General features: G+C 32.9%; 6 protein-coding genes across 16 annotated transcripts in view; 2 read left to right on the top strand and 4 right to left on the bottom strand.

Annotated features, from left to right (window-relative positions):
• Positions 1-69: 69 nt before the first annotated feature.
• LOC145946594 (glycolipid transfer protein) lies at positions 70-1738 on the top strand. Of its 2 annotated transcripts, none has more exons than XM_083056306.1 (6): positions 70-125; positions 383-537; positions 654-709; positions 787-908; positions 1031-1148; positions 1270-1738. In XM_083056306.1, the coding sequence occupies exons 1-6, from the start codon at positions 85-87 to the stop codon at positions 1450-1452; spliced, it is 675 nt and encodes a 224-aa protein (XP_082912432.1). In that variant the 5' UTR covers positions 70-84; the 3' UTR covers positions 1453-1738. The 2 variants fall into 2 exon arrangements, with proteins under 2 accessions (XP_082912432.1, XP_082912431.1); XM_083056305.1 differs by having other exon boundaries at positions 998-1148; positions 1270-1723.
• On the bottom strand, positions 1685-3178 carry LOC145946597 (transmembrane protein 17B). Its single transcript, XM_083056314.1, has 4 exons — positions 2695-3178; positions 2297-2400; positions 2102-2215; positions 1685-2036 (listed from the first exon to the last, which is right to left on the bottom strand). Exons 1-4 carry the CDS (start codon positions 2786-2788, stop codon positions 1782-1784), a joined length of 567 nt encoding a protein of 188 aa, XP_082912440.1. The 5' UTR covers positions 2789-3178; the 3' UTR covers positions 1685-1781.
• A 144-nt stretch (positions 3179-3322) lies between these two features.
• LOC145946599 (translation machinery-associated protein 7 homolog) lies at positions 3323-4222 on the bottom strand. Its single transcript, XM_083056317.1, has 2 exons — positions 4038-4222; positions 3323-3695 (listed from the first exon to the last, which is right to left on the bottom strand). The coding sequence occupies exon 2, from the start codon at positions 3692-3694 to the stop codon at positions 3500-3502; it is 195 nt and encodes a 64-aa protein (XP_082912443.1). The 5' UTR covers position 3695; positions 4038-4222; the 3' UTR covers positions 3323-3499.
• A 32-nt stretch (positions 4223-4254) lies between these two features.
• Positions 4255-6472, top strand: Dhfr (dihydrofolate reductase). 7 transcript variants are annotated; one of them, XM_083056308.1, is made up of 6 exons: positions 4255-4391; positions 5259-5373; positions 5464-5619; positions 5691-5808; positions 6083-6192; positions 6270-6471. In XM_083056308.1, exons 2-6 carry the CDS (start codon positions 5291-5293, stop codon positions 6349-6351), a joined length of 549 nt encoding a protein of 182 aa, XP_082912434.1. In that variant the 5' UTR covers positions 4255-4391; positions 5259-5290; the 3' UTR covers positions 6352-6471. The 7 variants fall into 7 exon arrangements, with proteins under 7 accessions (XP_082912434.1, XP_082912433.1, XP_082912438.1 ...); XM_083056307.1 differs by lacking the exon at positions 4255-4391 and adding an exon at positions 4462-4557 and having other exon boundaries at positions 6270-6472; XM_083056312.1 differs by lacking the exon at positions 4255-4391 and adding an exon at positions 4533-4557 and having other exon boundaries at positions 5307-5373; positions 6270-6472.
• Positions 6473-6489: 17 nt separating this feature from the next.
• On the bottom strand, positions 6490-8385 carry Hint1 (histidine triad nucleotide binding protein 1). The gene is made up of 2 exons (XM_083056315.1): positions 8042-8385; positions 6490-6988 (listed from the first exon to the last, which is right to left on the bottom strand). Exons 1-2 carry the CDS (start codon positions 8234-8236, stop codon positions 6719-6721), a joined length of 465 nt encoding a protein of 154 aa, XP_082912441.1. The 5' UTR covers positions 8237-8385; the 3' UTR covers positions 6490-6718.
• A 343-nt stretch (positions 8386-8728) lies between these two features.
• Positions 8729-26632, bottom strand: part of LOC145946593 (cyclin-dependent kinase 4) — a 49355-nt gene continuing 31451 nt past the window's right edge. The window contains exons 1-6 of one of the 4 annotated variants that reach the window (XM_083056303.1): positions 25009-25306; positions 24390-24815; positions 11004-11686; positions 10502-10861; positions 10152-10312; positions 8729-10061 (exon numbers count right to left, since the gene is read on the bottom strand). In XM_083056303.1, coding sequence (XP_082912429.1) covers positions 9839-10061; positions 10152-10312; positions 10502-10861; positions 11004-11666 — 1407 coding nt within the window. In that variant the 5' untranslated portion in view covers positions 11667-11686; positions 24390-24815; positions 25009-25306 and the 3' untranslated portion in view covers positions 8729-9838. Of the gene's footprint in view, positions 10062-10151; positions 10313-10501; positions 10862-11003; positions 11687-18892; positions 19142-20597; positions 20737-24389; positions 24816-25008; positions 25307-26632 lie in introns of those variants that run through there. The other 3 variants (XM_083056301.1, XM_083056300.1, XM_083056304.1) reach the window with 3 other exon arrangements.

Below are 26632 nucleotides of genomic sequence, written 5' to 3'. Positions count from 1 at the left end.
CCCCCTCGAAACCCTACAACTTTTGTAGGAAACATTTTTCGATTTAACGCAGTGTTTCTGAGATATTTGAGTGGGTCCTTTAAAATGGGACACCCGGTATATAACATATATGGAAAAAAATTGATGTATATATATTATATTAATATTATATATATATATATATATATATATATATATATATATATATATGCAGAATATATTATCTTTCAAGAATAAGCAAATATTCTGTCAGATAAGAATGATATCCAACATATTTTTCTAAACATATTATATAATATATTACAAAACTTTTTTTTAAACTTACGATAACATATCAGCGTTTCTTTTTGTTTTATTTTATCCAATAGATACGTATACATGTATCAAATGCATACATTTTAAGGTTAGAGAACATGTCATCCATCGATTCAATCATCCAAAAAGAAGCTTGTAATGCGATAGAATCTGATGATCGAGTGCAAGTTCCCGAAATAATCGATGATAAAATAAACACGGAAGAATTTTTACAAGCCGCTCGTGATGTTGTGCGAACAATCGGTATGTGTATCCATTTCTTATTTTAACCTCAAATTACCAAGATTAATCGTTACTGAACAAAATCCCAATAATTTTGCAAACATGACGCGAACGCTAAAAACAAATCTTTATTTCAGATAAATTTGGCAAATTGTTCGCCCCTGTACGATACGACATGCAAGGCAATATCGATGTAGGTGTAAAAAAATTAATGTAAGGAACCTTCTAAATTACGCTATGGATCCTTCAAAATGTATCTTTCAATTACAGAAACTTACAACCAGATATTCTATGGATAAAAAAAGTAACTCGACTCTACAAGACATGATCTTGCTTGAAAAATCTACTGAGAAAGATCTCATCGCAGTTGACGCCTTAATGTGGTTAACAAGGTATTTGCATATGTCTATACAAATTCTTTAAATATGCATATCTATAACTATACATATAACATTTTTCATTCAGTTGCTAAATGCTTTAGGGCCTTACATATGATTTTACTATTCTTCGAAAGGATAGTGGAGGATCACAAGGCTGGGAAAGCGACGGAGGATTTAGTTGCATTTCTAAAAGAGGCATATAAAGAGACTCTAGAGCCATATCATGGTTGGATGGCACAACAATTGTTTAATGTAAGTATAAATTTTCCTGTGTCTTAGATAACAGTTTAGATTATAAAAAAGTCGTAATATATTAAAAATAAATAAAAATATATAATAATATAGCGTCTAAATACTTAAAATGTTGCTACAGCTCCTATCGCGTATGACACCTACTCGTTCGCAACTATTACTAGCATTAGCAGATGGAGAATTGGATAAAGAAGAAATTACTTTATATAACATGGAGATGTCCTTAAGAAATTTAAAGAAAAATGTGCTAGCTTTAAAAACATTTTATATTGATCATGATCTAGAAGTGACTACTGTAGTATAATAAAGTATATTTTAGAGTTTAATATTATCTCTTTAAATCATAGAGAATATTATCAAAAAGATAAATTAACAGACTACACTTAAAAAATTAATATAATGAAGCTAGGAGAAACTTTTTTATGTGCAATATATATTATGCATGAAATTATGAATTTTATACAAAATATCTAAATATATTACTTATATATTTTTAAGTTATATAAAATACAAAAATTAGTTTGATTCAGATTTAACAGCAATCAAAATATCACAATGGATTATATATTATGACATAATAAAAAAATGCAATAATATTATAATATTATATAAAATCTTATAAAAGCAATAAAGTCAATATACATTTATATACTCTATATTATCAATTCCATATAATTGTGCAACGTAAAATCTTTTAGCATGATGATTTGCCAATTGCTTTAAAGCTATTGTAGCTGTTATAATTTCCGTAACAAGAAGAAAACTCATGACACCATTAGCAATTGTTTCGCTAAGATGAGGTATAGTTTTATTATCAAAAAGAAGGAACATCTCTAAAGGAAAATGTATTAGAGTAGATATCAGCCAAAAGCTTGCCAGCTCTGGAATCTGTGTAAAAGTAATATTTTTTACATTTATTATGCCGTTACTTTACCTGTCTTATTGAAATATACCTTTTCTGCTAAATTTCCAAGATATCCCAAGTATAGTCGTAAACTTTCCAATGTTGATATAACGATAAATACCGCTATAGTTATAACTTTATATACATCGGTCAAGTAATAATACTGTAAAATAAAAAATAACAACCCTTTATTATTAAATATTTTTAAATAGTAACTCTTTAAAGAAAATTTTATTATATTTACTTTTGCATCCAAGTTTACAATTATTATGATAAACCACAATGGAAATATTCCTACATTAAAGTATAATGCCATTTGAAGTGGCAAATTGGCTTGTACCTGATTTCCTGCAAAAAACCAACAGTAAGAATTATGATTTTAATTAGATTGTCAAATTAATAAAATTATTACAAGTTTTTCATATATATATCATTAAAACTTTCGATAATTGATTGTATAATAAATGAAAAAAAATGTATTAACATTAAGTTTTTCATTATATTTTATAATTGTCAAACAAATGAAAATATGGGATTAGCATGTTAATCGTAGCAGTTTTAATTAATGGATCGATCGCGAATATTTACTATTATCGTTTCTCATGGCAACCGTTCTCATTGACGATAGAAATGTCTATGTACCTATATCATAAAATTCCTTTTTCCGATCGTAATAGGCTAAACCGGGAAATATACGATCCGATGCGGTGACAATCGATGTCCTCCACATCCACATTTTTTATAACACGAGATTCTTCACGGATGTGCAAATGCGAAATTCAATTATACATCATTCGAAGCCGAATTTGTATTTCAATTTTTTACACAAACACAATCTAACCGCGTGACGCACACTAGCAACCAGTGTCGCCAACGCTGTAACTTTAAATCCATAGCCCTCTCTGGCGAATAATCACATATACTGAAAACAAATTTTTTTTAAATAATTTTTTTCAATCTTTACAGTATTTGTCCCTACAAATTACAACAAATTTAGCATATATTTGTACTAAACATGTTAAATAGAGGCAGTAACGAGAATTTATGTCAAACAATAATTCAGTCGTACACTGTTGCAAATTATAAGAATCGATATGCTATTAAAGATTTATACTCTTTATTCGATTAAAATAAATTTTGAATAAAAGTATTTGATGCAAAATATGTAAAGCTTGTTAATAAAGAGGAATAAAAATATACAAGTCCTTCGTGTACATCAACACACTAATTTATAACTCGTACTCTATAAAAAATTCAAGAGAGTGAAAAATACATACGTAACATGTTTTTATTTACAAGTTAAAAGCATTTCTCGAAATATAAGGATCGTAAAAAAAAGTATCGCAGAAATTCGGTATAACAATGGATCGGTTTAAAATTATTGTTACAAGACATGAGACATTTATGCGTACAGTCAATAGCATATTTCATCCATTCTGACACATGATCATTTCTTTCCAGATTTCTTTATACCACCAGTTACTAGAGGACCCTTTTGACTGGCTTTCTTTGCTGCTTCAGCTAATGCTTTTTGTTGTTCCTTTTGCTTTTGCTTGAATGCTACCTCTTCGTCGTCTAAAACTTTTGATTCCTTCTTTGGTGCCTTCAAGGGCTTTTTCTTACCTCCATCTCGACCAGACATTCTAAAGCACAAAAATAATTACATATTACAATTAATTAATTACTGATTAGAAAAAAAAAACAGCATATTAATAACAACAAACGTTGTTAAATTAAATCAAATATAACCTCCGATGCAAACACAATCAGAAAGTAAATGATTTTAAATAACAAATTATTTGATGAAACATTAACCATGCAATTAATATTAACACTAAATTAAACAATTGTGTAAGTCACATACATATATAGACATATTTCTCTTGAAAATTATACATGCAACATATAAGTAACATTTTATACTGTCATAAATACTACTTTTAAAACTTGTTGAAAACAAATGAATATTTAAATCCTTTACTTACTTTCAACAATATTAAATTTCCAAACGAAATTACAATTGAGATATAAACGAGAAAGTGAACGTTTTTGTAAAAATTGATAAATGTTTATGCGGTAAGATAAGAGTTTTCTCGATTCGATTGTACAGATTGTGCTGCCACAGGTTGTGAATTGAGCTTGGATATGTCTCTTTTTTCCCTCTCTTCGCCTTGTATATAGACTATATAGATTTGCTAAAATTGTTACAGAAAGAAGAAATGTAACAAGATTGATCGTATAGTTATGAGACAACGGGGTGGATTTGTGCAGTTTTTAACAACAAACGACTTTATTTGGAATTTCAACGCAATTAATGTTGTCCAGTTACAGCGAAAAATGTACACATTATTCAATATTTATTTTCGATAAATAAAATATTGTATTCAATTAAAATAATTCTCGTGTGTTTAGAATAAGTTTATTTTTTATGTATATTTGGCTCGAGATGTGTTCATGTAAATTGTAAAGGAAAATCTGAAAGAACTGGACAAAAGATGGTGTATCGTGAGTATCTATAAGGCTCTGTAAGAGCAGGTATAATCGTCCGCCATTTTCCGTCCAACCGTATGTAAAAGTTAGGTTCTCGCATATATAGGATACGTACGTCAATACGCCTTTCGGTCTCGCGATTAATCTAAAAATTAAACTTAAATATTTATTTCTTAAACGCGCGACAGTAAAATTCGTGTTATAAGTGTTGTATTTTTCGTTAATCAACGCTTCGTGTCTCGATTTCTATAAAAATCGATATTTTCTTTGTTTTGTCCAACAATTCAAATGTTGGTAGCATTGATTTAATTATTTGGATAAACATAATACCATTAGTTTAAAAGTATTTCCACAATTGCATCGTGCAAAGTTTTTTTCCCTTATATTTTTCGGAGAAAATATAATATATAAAAATATAACTAAAAAAATTAAGTTTTTATTTTTTTTTTTTATGAACTGACTCACCTTTTTATCTTTGGGCCACTTCGACCAACTCTAACTTTAATCGACGATTAAACTATATCTTTGTCTCTTTTTCAGATACGTTCTTAAAAAGAGACAAAGATATAGTTTAATCGTCGATTAAAGTTAATCAGAGTTGGTCGAAGTGGCCCTAAATAAAATAGTGGAGAGAGAAGATATTCGAATATTTCATTATTGACTAGTTAGTTTGCTTCGCGATATCAGTCTATATCATTGTGCATGTAATTTTTCAGGATCATTGCATTTTTACTATTCACGTGTCAATATGCTACCTAAATTAGAATTAATTGCCGCAGTATGTGAAAATATGGGCATTGGAATAAATGGCGATTTACCCTGGCGTTTGAAGTAAGATCTTTAATAAATTATTTATGCAAATGAAATCATTATATTGAGAATGAAGAACATATTTATCTATGAATAAACTTGAATTTACAGGATTGAAATGGCATACTTTAAACGTATGACAACTGACACAAAGGATAAAAATAAAAGGAATGTTGTACTTATGGGCCGGCGCACATGGGATTGTATCCCTGAAAAGTATAAACCTTTACAGGACCGCATAAATATGGTGTTAACGTCACAATCACTGTAATTATGGGTGAAATTATTCATGAAATAACAAATTTAATTTTTTTGGAATAAAATTATGTCAATTTTAGGGATTATGGAGATAAGGCAATAACATGTAAAAGTATACCACATGCTATCAAAGTGATTACGGAAATGCAGAATCAAATAGAAAGAGTGTGGGTAATAGGAGGAAGTAGCGTGTACAAGGTACTTTGTATAAATTTCTGTAGTAACATAGCTAAATTAATGTCACAGATGTGACATTTTCAAAACATAAATCTGTTTTTTTCTTTACACATCGTACTTTCTACATTTAAAATAAAACAAGTATATATTCACTCACTTAGAAACGAGGAAAGAGAAGTGAAAGAAAGTACAGAAAATTTGGCTAAAAAAAAAAAAACAGATTTAATAACACAAGGTACATATAAATATTGATAGTCTAGATTTAAATTAGATAATGATTCTTATGTCCATATAGAATGCCATGGAATCTCCATATTTTGGACGATTGTATTTGACACGTATAAAGAAAGAATTTGAATGCGATACATTCTTCCCCCCTATTCCAAATGACTTTGTACTGATAAAGTAAGCATTAATATTTCTTTATATTGCGTTTGATATTTCATATCAATGCTGCTCTGCTTTATGATATCTAATTTCAGAGATCCAACTGTGCCACAAGATATCCAAGAAGAAAATGGAATAAAATTTGTATACAAAGTATATGAGAAAAAAGATGATTAGTGCAATATTCAAAAAGATAATTAACAGAATATAAAGCTTCAATATTTTAGTTATTATAAAGCTATTCATAAAACAAAGGTACTATTTTTATAAAATATTTTCTATGTGTATCTATAGTATATAATAAAAACATTGTGATAAACTCATTAATAATTGTATTGTTAATCATTCACAATTATAATATACAAACATAACATTATTAATCATAGTGTATATTTTTATGTAGTATTTTTCAAGCATACATTTCAGGTATTATTTAAGATAGAACAATTTTGACAAAATCACATACCCTTAACCTTACTACTGGTTACACTACTTTATATTTCATAACAAAAGTGGTGTTTGTATATTTGAGCATATGGGCACATTAGCCAGGTGGCCATTGCAATTGTCGACCACCAAGAATATGCAAATGCAGATGATACACAGACTGTGCACCATGTTTTCCATCATTGATAACCAAACGAAATCCATTTGTTAAGCCTTTCTGCTTTGCAACTTTATGAGCAATATTCATCAAGTGGCCAAGTAAAGGTTCGTCTTCATCTTGAGCTTTGGAAAGCTGCGGAATTGGTTTCCGTGGAATCACCAAAAAGTGCACAGGTGCTTGAGGATTTAAATCATCAAATGCAACGCACTGTAAAATGCAAATATATTTCAATTATATCTTTGTATATATTAATATTTCATTTATATTTGATATAAAAATGTCTTAATTTATCCAAAATTTATTTTTATTTACAAATCTTTCTCTAAGAAAATTATAAGTATATCGAGTTATTTCTAATAATGAGAAATATTTTATACATTCTATATTAATATTAATCTGTAATTCTTTTAGGTTTAAAGTAATTGAAGTCAACATGTTTACTATGACAACTCGGCAAAAAACAATGTGGTTATATAAATGTGGTTGATATTGCAAGTACTCGCGGTAATAGCAAATTTAAATACCATGCAACGCAATAACTCTCAGAGTGGATAGAATGTATCTTTCTGAATTCTAAAATATAGTTTGAAATATATATTTAAATATTTAAAAATATTTAAAAATTTACATTGCTTAGTGCACTATATTTTCAGTATAATAATCTACATAGAAAAAGTTATATTAAAAATAATATTAGATATTCAATAATGTATTGGAAACAACGTGTAGAAAGCCGGTAAACCGATTCGTGCAGTGCCGTAACTAGCTCTTTATGTGCCCTGGGCAAGGTTTTATTTTTCAATCGCTTAATTATTTTGGGGGAAAAATAACAATAAAACGAAAACGATGTAACAATTGTTTATAAATAATTTTTGTGTACACAAGAAATAAGATAAGATATATATAAGATCATTCATATTTATTTCATATTTATAAATAAAAATAATTATTTTAATTGCACTTTTCTGGCTTTCATTGCAGCAAATTAATTGATTATATCATCATAATTAATATCTTTAACAATATTATATTCAATCGAAATTATGGAAAAATTGGATAATCGTTCTTCTCCAATTTAAAATTAAAAATTTGAAAATATTATATTTGAACAATTTTTTTGTTCAGTTTCATTTCAAGGCCCCCTCTTTGTTCTGGGCCCTGGGCCTGTGCCCCTGCCTAGTTACGGCACTGGATTCGTGTGGCAAAACTCAACGAAACGACATGTAACTTTGGAAATTTTTATATCACGTCACAATTCACCTGGTTATCCTCGTAAATAAAGTTGCATGGGATTTCTTTGCGCAGTATTTTTCCAAATATCGTGTCGCTTTCCGGCACAGCTGATTGCGCCTTCTCCACCTCGGTCGCCATTTTTCTCCAACTGACAGAGCAGTTAGGTCGGAGATAACCTAAATGTCTGTACGCACTTATGGCAAAGTTCGATAATAATTTCATGTCGAGGATCAACAACACGTTGTCACAGTAATTAATAATATGTAAGTGTATTATCAATATCACGTTATATGTTCCACTGTATTATTATATTTTTATCTTCCTATTTACAGTCGCAAAATATAGAGATTTTATTCACATCAATGTATAGTCACAACTGACATGAAATTCTAAGCATGGGTTCCACTTGCAGTTCGCAACATCTGTCTTTGTTTTATTTTCGATTAACAACAAGGATAAAATGATGCCACGTGCGATGCGAACAAGTGCGTCAAGTGGAACGTGCTTTAAGCGCGCGAATTTTGAGTTATACATCGAAAATTGTTTGAGAAATTTAAAAGTTAATTAATGCTTTCTTCTCGGTAAATTCAAATGCTTATTCAACTCTATGATTGTAAAAGTGTTTAAAACAATTATTAGTTCTCTAACGAATATATTGAAGGTGATATATATATATATATATGTAATTATTGAAACTTGACAGATTTCTGCATATAAAACTATAAAACTTTTATTTTATGATACAGTCTTCTTAACAATATATTTATGTATCTAGTTTTGTATCATCCTAATACGCAATAATGCACGTTAAATGAACTGACATAAATATTGTCACTTATTGCTCTATACATGTCGTCAATATTATACATTAATGAAAAATATGATATTTATGATTGTATAATGGCTCATGGTACATACAAGATATGGCAGTGCGCTTTCTGGTTTTCTCTGGAAGATCCTAAATCTTTCACATGTCTCTAATGGGTTATATTAAAGTCCCAGTCTTAGAAAAATATTTCTACTTGCGAAAAATATACATACACATATTTGTTACCTTAATTTTATGTCAATTTTATATAGTTGAACTAAAGTTAAATTAGATATTCGCGGTATACATACATTCGCTTTCATACTATTAATAGATTTTCTTACAGTTATACGCATTTTACTTAACTTCCAATTAACTATCCAATTAATGTCATATGTATACAACTAAACTAAATTGTTAAACACAATAATGTGAAATATAAAAGAAGTTAATAAGAAGTATAATTCTTAACATCTTTAAAAAGATGTTATTGACTGAAATATTAAGATGTCATTATGTAAATAAATAACATATCAAAAATAATAATTGTCTCATTCTCACATTCTATATTATTAAGGTACACCTATAGAGAAACCCCTTAAATTATATATATATATATATATATATATATATATATATATATATTACTTAAATATCATGGGTTGTTTTGCAAAATTATTACGTGTTATTATGTTTACTCTAAATAACTTCACTACAGGGGGATTAACTATATAAAAATAAAATATAAGGGGTACATAATGACTATTATCGACTATTTAATACAACAGATTGAAATTTAACTATTAAACAGTTAATTTTAATTGTTAATTGAATTTGTAATATTGTAACACACAAGTGTGATTCTTAATACTCATATTAGATGTTTAAAAACCAACTATTATTAATAATCTTATATACTATTATAGCGTACTTACGTATGTTAGAAATGTTTCTATTCCTGAATACAGTTACATCAGTCTGAGTTTACTAGTAAATCTAGATAACTTACGGAACAGTCATTGCATATCTTCTTCAGAAAAGTATTGGTGTCTTACTGCTTGTGCTGCGGTTATACGACTATGAGGATCAAACATGAGCATACTTCTTATTAAGTCTAATCCATGTTCATTGAGATCTGGTATTATTGCACCAAGAGGTTTAGGTTGTCTGTATGGGAAAGCTGTCCAACTGAGCGATACATTCTCTGGCCATGCTTGCTGCGACGGTGTGCCTAAAACTCTAGTATGGGAAAGAAAAATAAATAACAGAGGAAAATTAGAAAATATAATTTTTAAAAAAATAACAAGAGAGAATCGTATTTCAACTCACTGGAAAATCCTGTCGAGTTGATCACCTTCGCTAGTACCTGGGAATAATGGTTCCAATTTGCAAAGTTCTGCCAATATACATCCGACAGACCATATATCTACAGGGGTAGCGTAGGAACATCCTAAAAGTACTTCTGTTGCTCGATACCATTGAGTCACAACCTATAATAGAATAACACGAAGCTTTATCAATGTTCTACAGGCGAGAGATACAACTAACTTGCAGTCTAAAAAAAATATCAATTGTTTTAATACTGATACATAGATCCTTACAGATTTAATATTGAAGATTTAATAAAAAAAAAGATTATGATGAATAGTTTTTTTTGTATAATTTTTTTTCTCACGTACCACGGAAGTTAATCTCATCTCAAAGTCATAGGTCTTGGCTAAACCAAAATCCGCGATTTTGATTCTTCCTTCCCGCGTTACCAAAAGATTTTGCGGTTTCAAATCTCTGTGTATTATTCTATGGCTATGTAGGAACTCCACTCCACACAGTATTTCTTTCGACATTTGTCTCACGAGATACGGCGGGATGCCCGATCGTGGAGAGCTATCTCGAAAATTGGCTATGTAGGAAGCGAGATCTCTTTCCACGTGTTCGAACACCAACCAGAGGGTGAGACCACGATCTAGCCTCTCGGATTGTTCGCCATCACCCGATGGTAAGTGAAGATAATCTCCTTGACAGACATCAAGTAATCTGACCTGAATAAAGGAGAGCGAACATTAGTGCATTTCCGTAAATATATTGAAAAAATATTATTTTTATATATATATATGTATATATATAATTGACATTTTGATGTTGCATACATTAACAGAAATTTATATTATAACTAATACTCACAATATTTGGATGTTCGTATCGTTCGAGCGACTTTAGAGCAGCGATCTCTCTCAGGGTGGACATAGGTAAACCATCGTCTGTCAAAGGTACTCGAACTTTCTTAAGCGCTACAATTTGACCGCTGGACTTGTCCTTTGCCTTGTACACCGTGCCATACGCACCGTTCCCGATAACAGATAGATCTTCGTACGATGCATGTTCGCGCAACGTAAAGCTCTGCACGGTCGTCTCGCATTTTGGTCTACTTTCGGAAAGACCAGAGAGCTCGCTCTGCTCGCTGTACTTCATTACAATGGATTTCAGGGTGCCGAGCTGTTCCTCCTTCGAAGTACCCGGGATCGCTTCGGTCGACGTCGCCGCGACGTCCTTCTCTCGTTCGAAGATCTTTGGATCCGTTTGCTCGATCGATGTTTCATGGATCGAAACCGATTGCTCGGATGGTCCCGTTTGTTTTTCCTCCTCTTCCCTTTCCTGAACGAGCACAACTTCCGCCTGTAAAGATATCTCGCTCGTGGACGGTGTCTCGGTACTCTGTACCTCCGTTAAGGGTTCCGTGGACGATTTCTCGGATGACGTTTCGGATTGTTTGGATTTTTTCGGAGCCGTTGGCGTCGATAGATCTGGTTCGAGCTCTGTGCTCGAACGTCGTGATCTACCAGCCATCACAACATCTCGACTTCTACCTGAAACAATAATAAATTTTCTTATTAGTATCGACACAGAAGTAATTAAACTGAAAAAATATAAATTGTTTCTTTTTATCCTATTTTTATTACTGAAAATATTCATGGCATGTAGTGCAAAATTTCCAAATAATTTGCTAATACGTTTCCAGGAATAGTATACTTATCACAGTAGTTAGTATACACTTAATTCCTTTAATATACTAGTATATTTATTGTTAGTATATTAAAATGACAAAGATAGATAAATATAACATTCAACGCGTCCGTAAATATTTTCAAAATTATATTTATAAGACTGAAAGAAATAATGAAAATAAACATAAATAAGTATCACTTTCTTTTCTTAATATATGATATACTTTTTTGATGTATTTTTTAAGTATTCAGAAACTAGCATAATTCCGAGGAATTTAATGATTTTTTCATTATGGCGAATAAATATAAACATTGTTTTTCTCTAAAAAATTTAAATAAATTTCAATTCAACCAGGGATAGTTTTGCAATCACGCATATCTTTTATTAACGAGTCTCTCGAGGAGCTTAATTTATTTTTCAGCAATACAGATAAAAAAAATTTATTTATCACAAATAAAAGAAAATAACCGAGAAACTTCCGTATGAACTTCCGAGCCTTACGATACGTCTGATTTGGATGTATGAAATATATCCGATAGATTCATATCGAGATCTGTGCGGAGATGCACGGCGTCTCGGAATCGTATATGCGTTTCGCATGTGCGTATTTGTACACGATACTTTTGCGATACCCGAGTACAAGGCAAATAAATACGACTTCTCTCTGTCTTTCTCTCTTTGCTCTCCGCGAACGTTTTATTAAAATTTCGAGACGGTACCGCAAAGCGACGCGCGATCGTGGCAGAGCCGTCTGCTACGCGACATCTGCACCGACACCTGCGTTCATATAATAGCCCGCTCATGCCGGCTTTCCAGAACATCTTGTTAATGCAAGAGAGAAGCCCTACAACCCACCCGGGGTCCTTGCCCCTTTATTTTCCATTCGAATTAAGCGATAAATAATCATTGGTCGATCGCATTTCACCGGAAGTGCGACCGATAATTAAATACATTTGGATTACGAATTACGAATTATTAGAACTGTGAATCGAGATGTGTTGAGTTTGATAAGGAGATAATAAATTTTGTGACATCCGTATTATCCGATGAAAACCCTGGCGATGCGAAAGAAAAGAGGAAGTTGGAGATACATCTTCTCGTTGTACGAAGAGATACGAAGTTATATGCGCGATAGGGGAGATTCGTGTCATATATATACATATAATTCAAACGGTTTTAAATTCGGCCGGATGCCGAAAAAGATACCCGCGACTCTCTTTACATCCAGAGGAAATAATAAACCACTCGCTGTTATCACTTCGTCATTCGCTCCCTTTTTCTTAGCAACATATGGTCGTTATTAAATATACTAGTTGTGAGAAAATTCGAGGATAATTCGATACAATATCATTGATTCAATATATTCCTTAATATTTTGTGAGAAATAATGAATTTTTACGTACATTGTTTAATCAAATAATAATCTCGTTAAAGCATTTTTGACGTGTCATATTAATAACAAATATAATGTCAAACAACACTAGTAGCTGCTTCGCGGACGGATGTACTCTGGTGATTTTGATTAAATTTCTCTATCAATTTCCTCTTGCGATAAGAAGTTATTAACTAGAAAACTGGGACGGAAGGAAGAAAGAAAGAAGGAAGAAAAGAAGCAAAGGAATGAAGAAAGGAGGACAAAGAGTTTGTTTTACATTGTGATGAATTTTTTTTTCAGGCACTTTTGGTGTCGAGTTAGAGAAACAAGAGCATTTTTCACATAAATTTCGAGAGTCCGTCGTGAAAATCTCAGCTGATCTCAGCTGATCAAGATTTGTCGCTTGAAGTGAAAGAAACGAGGGAAAAATATATGGTCGCATTTTTCACACGGAACTGAAGAAAAACATGTATTCGCTCTCTAGGAGAAACCAGCAACTTTGTATGTACAAAACGCGTTTCCATGCGGCATTATTTCAAGACCACCTTCTTGGAAGAGGCAGATGTTTCTATGGTTTCGTTGGATCCCGAGAAAGAGAAGCGAAGACAACGAAGTGCAACGTAAAAACTTTTTTTTCTCGAGACAAAAATGAAAGAACGTACATCTTAATTGCTTCTTACTCGTTCATATTTACTTCCATTAGCGAACACAATAATAATATAATGCACTCGTAAGTAACTTCTAAATATGTTTAAAAAAAATATAAGGAAAACATTGAGACATAGATTATTAACAAATAATTCATAGCAAATAAATAATTCAGATTATACATAAACAAAAAATGTTTGTTGTTTTTCTTATAGAAATTCTAAAAATTATAAAAAAAATATATCTTTAACAATTTATACGTTTTATCGCGGACTTTCGACTCTATTTTACAACACGCGATTATATCTGTCATTGCGATACATTTTTGACATGTGATTTAATAATAAATCAATTAAATTCTCGTTTTTAAAAATGTAAAATTTATGCTGCAAAATGCTAAGTCAACGAAAGTCTGCAATTTTCTTTCATCATCCTCAGCGTCTGAAAGAAGACAATAGACATCTTTTTTTCGAGAGACCTTCGTTTTATTATTCGCAGATTTTTTCCTCCTCTGTTGTCGTTGCGAGAGAGAGACTTAAGAAAGAAGGTACAGAAGGATATTCTTTTCTACATTGTTATATTCAGGGCCACTCTCTCATAAAAAGGATGAGAACATAGCTTAAAAAAGTTGACGTAACAGAAAAACGCTCCATGGAAAGATCTCGGAAAACTTGTGTTAGATAAATAGCCATATATGAATAAAAATATACTTGACAGAGATAGAAAGAAATTTTTTAATTAAATTTTGATTGATATCTATATATACGCGATATATGCTTTATCGTATATCGACTTGTGACCTCGAGACACGAAATGTGCTATGTTCGTCTGGAAAAACACGACTTCCGTCAGGAAATTAGATAACGTAAGAACCTTCGAACATCGAAGTTGAGTTACTCAATCTTCTTATCGTAGTGCTCGACGATATATATATATTATATATAAAGTCAGCATAATTTTAGTCTATTAATAAATACGAAATTAAAAAAAAAAAATGCGAAGCAAGCAATGTGTTTCGCGAGATGATATACAGTCATATACCAGTATTATTTTAAGAAAAAAATTTACAAATCCGTATATTTTTCTCTGTACTTTGGGATATCAAATATTAAAGATAGAGAAATAGTCAAGAAACGTCAAAATTTAAATTTTTACAAAAAATAAGCATAAATCATTTATCACATAAGAATTATTTTATTTAAATTTTTGCATATCTCGAAAAAAAATAAGTGCATGATTTATATCTTCAATAAATTATTATCATTTCTCATTTTCTCTCTCTCTCTTTCTCTAATTCTTCACAAAAAGAATTATTCATCAGAGTATTCAGCTTATCAAAAATTCCTCGCCGACAGAGTCATTGAAATTTTAGGTCGCACGAGTTGCGCTTCCGTAAAGTTACACGTGTTACGATATTTACGTCCTATGTAACACCGTATCGCTTCCACGGCGTAAATCACGCATCGCCTTAATTGCAACGTAATTGAAGCCACATTTACGGCCCATTGTTTGCAAAGAGTACGCGCGGGGAAGGCATGAATGAACGGCTATGCGTAAGCGTAAAACGCACTGCGCCATTTAATTCGTTATGACCTCCCGCTCTTCCCACTCTTCAGGTTTAACTACTATAAGCTCGAATCCTCTCTTAAATCTCGCCATGGATCCGCTTTGTTACGAATCTCGTGCCGCTTTATCTCGGTATCCTCGATAGAATGGCTACGTTACTAAGCTTAGGAGACGCATAAAGTAGACCAATTTAACTGCTACTTAAAGTTTAAGTACGAATTCTCTATCTATTTTATCTCAATTGCATCCAGGCAATCAACTTTCACGAAAATAAAAAAAAAGATTGATAAAAAATATATAAGATCACTCTCTTGTGTCACCACAATGTTACGAATAAAATGACAAGTAAAATTGTAATTGTGTGAAGATGATACAATTTAATTAAATCTAGTAATTAAAAGAATAAAACATCCAAGAGATCGTGAGTATTTAAATAAATGTTTAAAGTTTGAATCACAGTGTTATGCATTTATGTATGCTGTGTCTTTTTGAAAATATTCATTCATTATATTGAAAATAATCAAATATTTTCTGACAGCGAAGAATTCGCAGATTAATGTTCCAAGCTGTTTTAAAATTATCTCATCTTGTAGTTGTCAATTAAATGATATCTGAAATTGACGAAGCAAATATATACATATATCGCAGAAAAAAAGTTCAATAATTACTTAAGATTTTAAGAGAAGTATCTGTTTGTCGAAAAGCAATATATTTGTGAATGTTTTTCGTTCAATTAAAAATTTGAATAATCGGAATCTGCGATAAAATAAACGTCAAAGAGAGCGCCGTTTCTCGTGGCAGAGAATACTTTCGTGGCCGAATGCGCGGTGACGGTCTAATTAGGAACTCGAATAATTTACGAGTACCGGGTCGCGGAGGCCCTATCCAATTAAAGACGCTGAAAATAAACACGACGAATCTGACGACGATATTATTTCCGGGCACTCGTTTGCCACGCTAGAGACTACCAAACAGAGTAAACAGGACGTCACTGCTTCCAGATTATCCGCGGGATTGACACTGCTATGTACTCAAGTCTTTCACACAACAAACACTTGCTCAACGCTCTCATTCACTTCTATTTCTAGAACGAAAAGTCGTGCGTGAGTATACTAGAGTATACGCATGTCCAGTGTAGTATATCGTTTCAATGGTGCCTGAGTGTTTTGAATATGATATTCTCCCACGAAAAAGATAGATTTTTATAGAAAGAATTTTTGTTATGTGAATAAATGTAGAGACATAACATTAATATTTTTTTACAGAGAAATAATTTTTCTATTTTATAAAATCAGTTTTTTTATTTAATAATTATACACAGAGAGAGAATTTTCTCTTAGAATTTACCCTGAAAATCGTGGTAATCGTGGGACAATATGGTATGGAAAGAATTTTATGAGAATTTCTCTGATTAATATTTATCACAATAAAATATAAAATATGTTTGATTAATTTTACTAAACTATGTAGTAAAATTAATCAAACATTTTATATTTTATTGTGATAGATGTTATTTTTTATTGTAATAAATTAATCAGAGAAATTCTCATAAAATTCTTTCCATACCATATTGTTTCACGATTACCACATGATTTTCAGGGTAAATTCTAAGAGAAAATTCTCTCTGTGCATTTATGATTTTTAGATGCAAAATTTAAATATCATCAGTTTTTTTGAAATTCATTCAATTTTTAAGAATTGAGCTTACAATGTACATTTTCAATGTAAGCGACATCTATTTTTATTACGAGATTGTTTGTTGAAATTTATAAATGAATTTTATTAGGTAATTAATTTGTTATAAATATTTTTATAATCAGTAACTCTGATGTCTGTGTAAAGTTCATATAAATATACAGGTTATCTGCAAATGTGCAAGTTCATGACAGCTTATCGTGGGAAAATCATCGTATTTCTTAGAAGATACGGAACTGCAATCATTGCAGTTGTAGAACTGATTTGAATGAATGCGATATGTTACGATTCTTAGAATACTTTGTGCAGCATAGATTATTCATTCGGAAGAAGCTAACAGAATTATCGTATTGTTAAAATCACTGTTAAAATAGTAAGTAAGAAAAAAAAATAAATAAATAAAGTACATCCAATTATCCGATCAGCTATAATGTGTATAATATTTGTTGATTAATTCTTTTATTAATTTGTCAATGTATTGTTTTTTTTATAAATTTTAAATTTTTGAATTAATTTTCAAGCCACATATGAAATGATTTTCAAGACACTTAAAATGCGTATTTCAATATTAAAAATGTGTTATTTGAGCATTACTTCGAAATTTTTATCTACGCGACAAGATGCTGTTTGATTTCGGGAAATCCCATATTCTAACAGTCACGTGGCTTTTTACATACTGTCTATGCGCACCGTTCGTAAACAAGAGCGACGAGTAATGCTGATTGGAACACGGCAAACTACCCCCCCCCCCCCCCCGTCATCGTTTCTTGCTTATCTTCACGCACGCTGAAGTATTCCACACACTTCTTCAAAGATACGCTATCCCGTCAAAATGCACATTTCTCACGATAAACATTACGAAATATATTTAGCGATGAAAACGATTGCGTTAATCTTAATGTAAAGTCCGAGTTAAATTTAAAAAAATTTTGGATATTTTCTTATAAAAATTCGCCAAAATTGCAATTATCATATAAATATGATACAAAATGATACAGATACGCTTATGACAAAATGCAGATCGAGAGTAATCGATACAAATAAGACGAGGATATATACTTCAATTTATATTTTAAAAAATATAAAAAATCAATCTAATAAGCTTAAATATATTATTTAAGCTATATCATTTAAAGCTAGACAAGTAAAAAAATAATGATATAGAAATACAATTTTTAAAAACAAATATAAATAATGTTACTATATCGTAATTTACGGGAAAGAGTACATTCGGGAAACACTTTAATCTGCAGAAAGCCATATTTTCACTCATAAGTGACTGTCAGATTTTATCCATGCATTAAAGTCCTCATTATTTAACAGGAAATATATAACTTTGTCATTCTAATTAGCTAAGAATCTACAAACAATCTAACATGATGCGAAGTGTCTTCAATTCATCAGCAACCTATATTATTGCGACTTTTTTTTACGCGCGACTTTACATCGGATCCCCGCGGAGAACGATTGGCCCAGCATCCGCCACGAAATGTCCTGTTCAATCGCGTTGTGCAGATTTCGAGCTGGCGGTTTCACACGGTGGGATCCCCCGCGTTGGCTCCGCCAGCACAAAGAAAAGAAAAACTACCGAAACCGGCCGCTCATATTTCACCGCGAGCTCTGCTTTCGAAAGGTAATGGGAGGCCCGCGGTCTCTCTCTCTCTCTCTCTCTCTCTCTCTCTCTCTCTCTCTCTCTCTCTCTCTCTCTCTTTCAAAGAGACTCCGCACCATCCAAGATGAGCAACCTCGAATCCTACATTCCGTAGTATTTATCTATACCTACCTATCTACCGATGCTAAGGTGCTGACCTCCCGCGAGAGGAGCGGAACAGCGGGAATCCACGATGCTGAAGAGGAGAAGGAGGAAGAAGAAAAATGATGATGATGATGATGATGATGGTGATGATGATGATGATGATGATGATGATGATGATGATGATGAAGATGAAGAAGAGCGCGAGAGACGAGACGACGCGCGAGGCGAGACACACAACACAACCGAAACTGTGTGCGCCGGAAACGGTATTAACGAATGCTCCGGCGTGTATACGCACTCGCTCGTAAGCACTCGCGCGAGACACAACGGGGATTATGAGCCGCACACAGGAGGCGACGACACGTCACGCACACACCGGCTCGCACGTCGCTCGCGGCCGCGTACCGACGAATCGTCAGGCTGTATCCGGCGATAGGCGGCACGGGATCCGAGACGGAGCGAGCTGTGGGTCAGGCTGTAGAACAACCGAGACACGCCGCCGAGGCCTCAACGGATCCGATCAGTTGACGGCGGGCCCTCGAGCGGGCTGGCCGGTTCCCGAAGGGATTGTTCGCGCGCCGAGTGTATGTTATATGTATATATGTATATATACGCGACGGAGCTGCGGCTTCTGCTTCTGCAGCTGCCGTCCCATTTCCCAGCCCAGCACGGTTGGATTATTGGAGAGAGTAAGTTCCGCAGCCCCCCGTCGTCCCCCGGAAGGAGGGGAGAAACTTTCAAGATGCCTTGCACTTGGAGTGAATTTCATTTCGGTCGCGACATGTCTCTCAATTTTTTTTTTTAATTTAAACTATTTATATTATATACACACACGCACTATATTTTTTACTAGAGCTGCTAACATCGTTAGAATGTTCGAAAGTGAAAGGTATTCGTTTTTAATTAGGCGATTAGAATGAATAATATAACTGAATGAATCGTATAGAGTACTTTGTATTTTTGAATTGCGCACAGGAGGAATTATGTTGACACATGATGCTATTTATAGATACACGCGTCTTTCGCGAGCAAACATGGATTCATGTAATCGATAAGTGGAGAGATGATGTGTTTTCAATCTTCTGCGGTGAATAAATAATAAAGATACCGAGTTTAATCGGAATTTTTTTTGTAATTACTTAATTAACTTTGTCGTTAAGTGCTCGTTAAGTTAATGACATCGTGTAATTCCACAAATATATACGTATATCACGGACGTATATATAGAAAGCCTGATATTATAAAGTCTGTGCTCTATAGTCTACTTTTCATCTGTCTAACTGAATAACGTATGTTGTATATTATATATATATATATATTTAATAGATAAGAAAGATATATTAAGATACGAGATATAAGATAACAAATGGGATGTGTAAATAGATAAGCGCTATGAAAAGAATTCGTGTAGTTTATCTGCTATGACATTTAAACACTCGTAAATGCTACAAACAGCTAATCAATTCACTTTCGTTATATTTCAGGAAAAATAATATTTCAAAAAATTATTAAAAGTTATTTTCAAATATATATATATAAGATTAATGCTTTTCCTAATAATACAACCTCGCTTCTCCAGTAAGTCTAATTAAAAAAAAAAAAAAAATGTTTCCTCTTGCGCATTATATTCCAAATAAATAAAAATTAATAGAAAGCAAACCTCGCGATACTGAAGAGCAAACAAAATCAATATTCGCCCACACACATGTATTGTATGCGTATATGTACTTACATGTTTATGTCTGCAGTAGTAATCTCTAGTAAAAGCGGACAGGTCGTTTAAATAGGCTTTACAGGCGGCGGAGAACGTGTAATTTTTCGTCATCTCGCGTAACCCTGGGTTTGGGAAGAGGCTGGCTCTGAAGAGGAAGAGAGGAAGACGCGTCGACGTAATATCCAGAGAAGATCCAGAGTATCTCGTGTGTTTGGAGGGACGAGAGACTCCTCCGTTCCGGAGCCCGATGTATACGGTGGCTCGCTCGAGTTACTGAATGGCCGCACGCGATACATTCGGGGAGTTTATATGAACGAACGCGAGGAGTGAGCGAGAGATTACGATTTCTCACAGATATACTACGTTCGCGGAAGCGCATGACGCTTCGCGTGTAATACCTGTCTCTGTGACAGAGGAATGTGATTCATGGCGCTCGGTCAGCTAAATTCTAGAGTAACACGTCACTCGGTTAAACTTGGGAAACTTTTAATAATCGATTCTGTCCGGAACGTTGAGCGTTATTCGATTCTCTTCTAAGAAACCGCGCGTGCAATTTTAGATCCTAAATGGAGAAACTGCATATCACTCCTCTCGAATAACCAAGTCTTTGCCAAATGTTTGGCAAATATTTTCGGTATTACTCTCTTGTCGCGAGAATTCTAAAATTATAATTTCGAAAGCATGCGTATAACGTTTTAAGAAAGTCTCTGGAAAATTATTATGCACGTTATCAGAATATAAAAATTAATTAAACGCTTGAATTAAGTTAATTAAATTATTGTTTTTTTATACTGCGCTTTGCGCGAAGATATAAGTACGCTGTTATCGAATATGTGGCGAAATCAGGAAATAAATAATAGATAAAAAAGTTGAATTGCGTAAACTCCAATTACTAAGAAATAAATGAGAAATAAAAGATTAATGAATAGATATATGATGAATAATAATTTGTTTAAGAAATTGTTTACTTAGCTATTATAGTTAGCAAATCATATATATATATATAATATATGCTAATATATGATAAAATGTCAATATTATTGACATTGCAATAATAATTTAAATTTTCTTAATCAATCTAGATGACAAGAGGCAAACAAAAATAAAAAAGATTTAATTGATCTATATTTCCTCTAGCGCGTAATCTTACATAAGAAAATACCACTTTGGACTTTACGATTATTATACATTTATGCAACATTATTAAACAGATCAATTGATATTATTAGTCATATTTAATACGGAACCTATTTTTCCTCTGCCAGAAAATAGTAATTTCCCACTATTAACATGACGTTTATCGATGTTATTGCCGTGAATCTATGTATATTTATTATTCATTGCAGGGATTACAAATATATCCTTGTTCCGCGAATGACGGTAAAGTCCTACCAAGTATTTACACGCAAACATTAGCTTTTATATAGATACTTGGGTGATTTGAAATGCTTAACGTGGACTTGCCGGTGATTGTATCTAATGTATAACCATCGTTTCGACTCATGAGTTATCATGACGATGATGATACATCGTCACAAATAATTTATAATTTGAAGGATGGACTCTCTCTTTCTCTATCTCTTTCTATTAACCGAAATTGCAATATAAATTATACATGCATGATTATTGACTGATAAGTAAGTAAAATTTGATAAAATTTTTAAAGTGATCAAGAACATAAATATTTCAAATATTTTAAAACTATAAAAAGAAGAGAAAGTTGTCATTTAGAAAATCAAAATAAATGTGAAAAGTGTCATTAGAAAGTCACAAATACAATGGTATGTTACGATTATTAAATATTTAATATTGAAACTCTTAAACATTTGGTTCACAAAAAGCACAAAAAAAAAAGAAATATATCATGCTATTTGCACACCGATTAATTGATGGGAATCATTTATCATATTATCATCATGTAATAGTAATCATTCTTTTAACAATTATTTACTGCTTGATATTTAAAAAAAGAGATAACTAAAAACTTAATCACTTTGTAACGAGAAATATCGTTTTATTAATATCTCTTTGATAATTCTTGTAGAAAATCCGAATTGTATTAAATATAGAAAATCGTTTACGATAATTGCTATGTTCCTTCGCGCGGTTAATAGTGTATCGAACAATTGGAATGACTTATTTGTCATAAAAAAAATGGGAAAAATTAACGGCGCGACATTACACATTCGTCATCCGCGTTTGACACTATCACCCACGTGTGGAGGAAACACTACGATGGCGAAACAACCAAGGACCCTTTGTTATTTCAGCATCTACACATTGTCGTAAAAATCGCGTTTCGCGAATGCATAATGCTGTCACGTTTTTAGGAAACGAGTAAAAATTCCTCGACACAGAGACATTATTACTCACTCTGCGAATAATCCTGCGAAGAGAGGCTTATCCACAGTAATATCTGTTCTCTAAATAATTTCTACGAAATATATGTCTCGTTATATATGTTATAGTATTGTTATACCAAAGATGCCGTATGAATATTCCCGGAAAAAATTAACGGTGCGACAATACACATTCGTCATCCGCGACTTGACACTATCACCCACGAGTGCAGGAACCATGAAGGTCTCACGATCGCGAAACAAAACCAAGGACCCTCCTTTATTTCAACATTTACGCGTTGTCGTAAAAAAATCGCACTTCACGAATACATAATCCTGTCACGATTTCGGAAAACGAGAATCCTGCCGAAGGAGAGACCCCGCTCTGCGAGAAATCCTGCGAAAAGAGGCTCCTCCAGAATAATCTATTCTCTAGACTCTAGATAATTCTCTGGATTTCTTACAAAATGTTTCTCGTTGCATATATATACATATTATGTGCGTGTGTGTATGGCAATATTAATGCTGGCTGCTGCATTGGACAATTTAAAGGCGATATCTTATATATGTATATACAAAGTAAGACCGGCGAGTTCAACAGCCGCGTTAGCATGCGGAGGATGCGCGATGGTTATGCGCTTTGGAAATGAAGACAGTCGCGATGACGGTCGGTTACGAACCCCGCAATCTACTGATAAAGTAATAAAGATCCTTCAGACACACGTGAAGCTGTTGTACGAAAGACTGCTACATAATCTTAAATCAGGTACGCAGAAAGAGAGAGAAAGAGAGAAGTGAAAATATTTAAAGAAATTATAATATACAGATAGTCTAATGTCATAATCTAAAGATAATTTGCAGCTGCTGAATCATATATCCCGATTACACCGATACGAATAAGATATCGATAAATGTTTTTGTGTATTGCTATATAGTATCACCCAGATACTAATATATATGTACACGCGACATACAAAATTTAATTATTATATCGTTCTCGATTTTATTACAAAACGAAAGACCTGTAGATAAAACGTTATTATAAAATAAAAAATTAATATATATATATTCTTGAAACAGTTTGCGCCGTCGTGATAGGGCAGATATCTCGCACTAAATATTTTACATTCTAACCACTCGTCTTTATCAGTAGCACAAACACGTGATAAACCTCTTAATCAACCCGTTATATTTACAAGACACCCAATTCTATCTCAAACTAAAAACCCGAGATAATGAACACCCAAGCGTATGTTATCTCTACATCTCGCGCGATGGAATTTCTCAATCGATATGAAAATAAAACTGCCAAATTCTGGATCAAGAGTTGTCCGATAAGTTTCACTCAAATTAAGCGATTTAAGCGCGACGATATGTCGCGAGACAGAGAGGCAAATATTTCCGGAGACGGAGAAACAGAGCGGTTAAGAAAAGAAAAAAGAAGGCAAGAGAGATAAACAAAAGAACGTACCAGCGCAGCCTCAGTGCATCCCCGGATGCGTTCGGAGTGGCGGCTCGCCAATAATAATGCAGGACCACGTGCTTGACGATGCTGAACGCGTTCGCAGCAGGATGATGTTCCTGGGAGACTCGTCGATCGTCATCACCACGGTCCGTCGTCGTGGTCGTCGCGAAATCCAGGCGGCAGGTAGCTCGGGAAGAGAGGCCCGGTCTCTCTTCTTTCACTCGCGGCGACGAGCGCGTTGCGCGTTCCGAAACATGAATGGAATGCTTGCTTCCTTCGGCGGCCGATGCACGCGAGAGGCGACTACGGGTCCGGAATGGAATGGGCCGGGAGGCTCTTGCGGCTGGCCCAGGAGTGGGCCCGGCGAACGCCGGGCCCTTTACAGGGCATGGTGTAACATCAGGACCGTAGCTGTTTCCTCTTCAATCGTACCTTCAAAGACAAATGTTGATTTAGCGATTATTACAGGTCAGAATATGCTGAAAATTAAACTGTCTTATTTTAGGCGGCATTTAAAAAATAACTATAAAATAATAGAATATACATTATACATATGTAATATAACATAAAATTGTTCTTGCAATTCTTTTATAAAATATTGCACAAACATGCGCTATAAAATCACCGTGAGCAGAATTGGATTCTCTCGCTAATTTCTGAAATTTTTGGCAGAGGCTCTCTTCAAGGTCTGGAATTTCGGAGCACTTTGGTCCTTTCTTTTGTACTAAAATATACATTTTACGACATAGTTATGAGGAAACTGCTTCGTAAAGTGTGCGCATAAGATACACAATATTTAATTAAAGACCTCTGTGTGTATTTCTATTGAGACTTCTCACTTTGAATTTCCGGCGTAGAAAAGTATGTCGTGTTCCACTGTCAACACGTGATCGGAATTCGTAGTATAGTAAGGGCGTTCCGCGTCGAAGGTATATAGGATTAAGGAATTTGATATGCGTCGTATTATATTGATTGACCTAAATATACATCTAACTTCTTGTAATCTCATTCAACTGTTGAGTATGATTTCACTTTTCTTTCATTCTATGTAAATATGTGTCATGACTACAATATATTTACAATTTCTTTTAAAAATATCTATAAATATAGTCTTACACAAACATTTTTCTACATTAAAAAAAAATATTACTAGTAATATAAATGAAAAAAAATATATATGTATACAAACGATTTTATAAAATATTATTTAATGAACACGAATGACTTAAATAATATTTTATCTTAAAATAAAATTTAAAAAAAACAATACACACAAATGATAAAAAAAATTATTTCCGTTCTGTGCATGACTAACACTAAATCCACCGATGATTAGGAGATTTTTTATGCTCGTCACTAGTTATTCGATCAACTTGCACGGAATTATCCTGCGTGACGAATCAGTGATGCATGCATTTAACGCCGCTCGTTTTCTATATAAGCACAATAACGCAATGACGCATACTGCAGCCAGATGAGATACGAAGCAATGACCACTATTGCCGCTTAACGAGAGTCTCTGAGCTTTATGCGATTCCGTAGATATAAATCTAAAGAAAGGCGAGTGATAATTCGTTTCAATTGAAGGTAGAATCAGATAGGAGCACATGTATAAAAAAACATTTCCTTGCCAATTTATCTTCGTAAATTGTATTATCGTTAAAATTATTGTCATCTTTTTTTTCTTATTTATCTTTGATAAGATATGCTACTTTCTTTTTTATTTACGATCAACCAATTAATTTTAGAATTGTATCTATTTTGTGATCTTTCAAGTTGCACGAATATAAATAAAAATATGATAGAAGCTTTGCTATTCATTACTAAGATATCGTAAGATAATTAAAGCAGCGATGAATTCTTTCTAAAAATCGACACGGCACGCATTCCACGGAAAAAGTACGACCTTAAAAATAGAAAGGAATTGTAGTACGAGTTCCGTTATATGCTATTTAACGAGGATCCGATGCACCGACAAAGTAGCAATTTTTTTGTTTCAATCACGAACGCTAATTGTAAGTTCTCCCATTAAGTTATTTAAGTTGCTCGAAAGCGGAGCACACATTTTATTTGCGAATCGTTTCTGGAAACATCACGTAATATATGAAACGTAAATTTACATATCCATCTCTCGTTTTTGCAAAGAAATAATTTATAATTAAAAAAATCGCCTCGAGTGATCTTATTTAATTTCTCGAATGTTGAGTCTCAATGAAAAATCGAATAAAGAAATTAATTATTAAACATTT

Source organism: Prenolepis imparis, unplaced genomic scaffold (assembly GCF_030444845.1).
Source record: "Prenolepis imparis isolate NDT839.2.m4 unplaced genomic scaffold, iyPreImpa1.0 SCAF_17, whole genome shotgun sequence".
In the NCBI taxonomy this organism is placed as follows: domain Eukaryota; kingdom Metazoa; phylum Arthropoda; class Insecta; order Hymenoptera; family Formicidae; genus Prenolepis; species Prenolepis imparis.
Note: the sequence above shows the minus strand (reverse complement) of the source record. Positions and strands in the feature narration are given on the sequence as shown.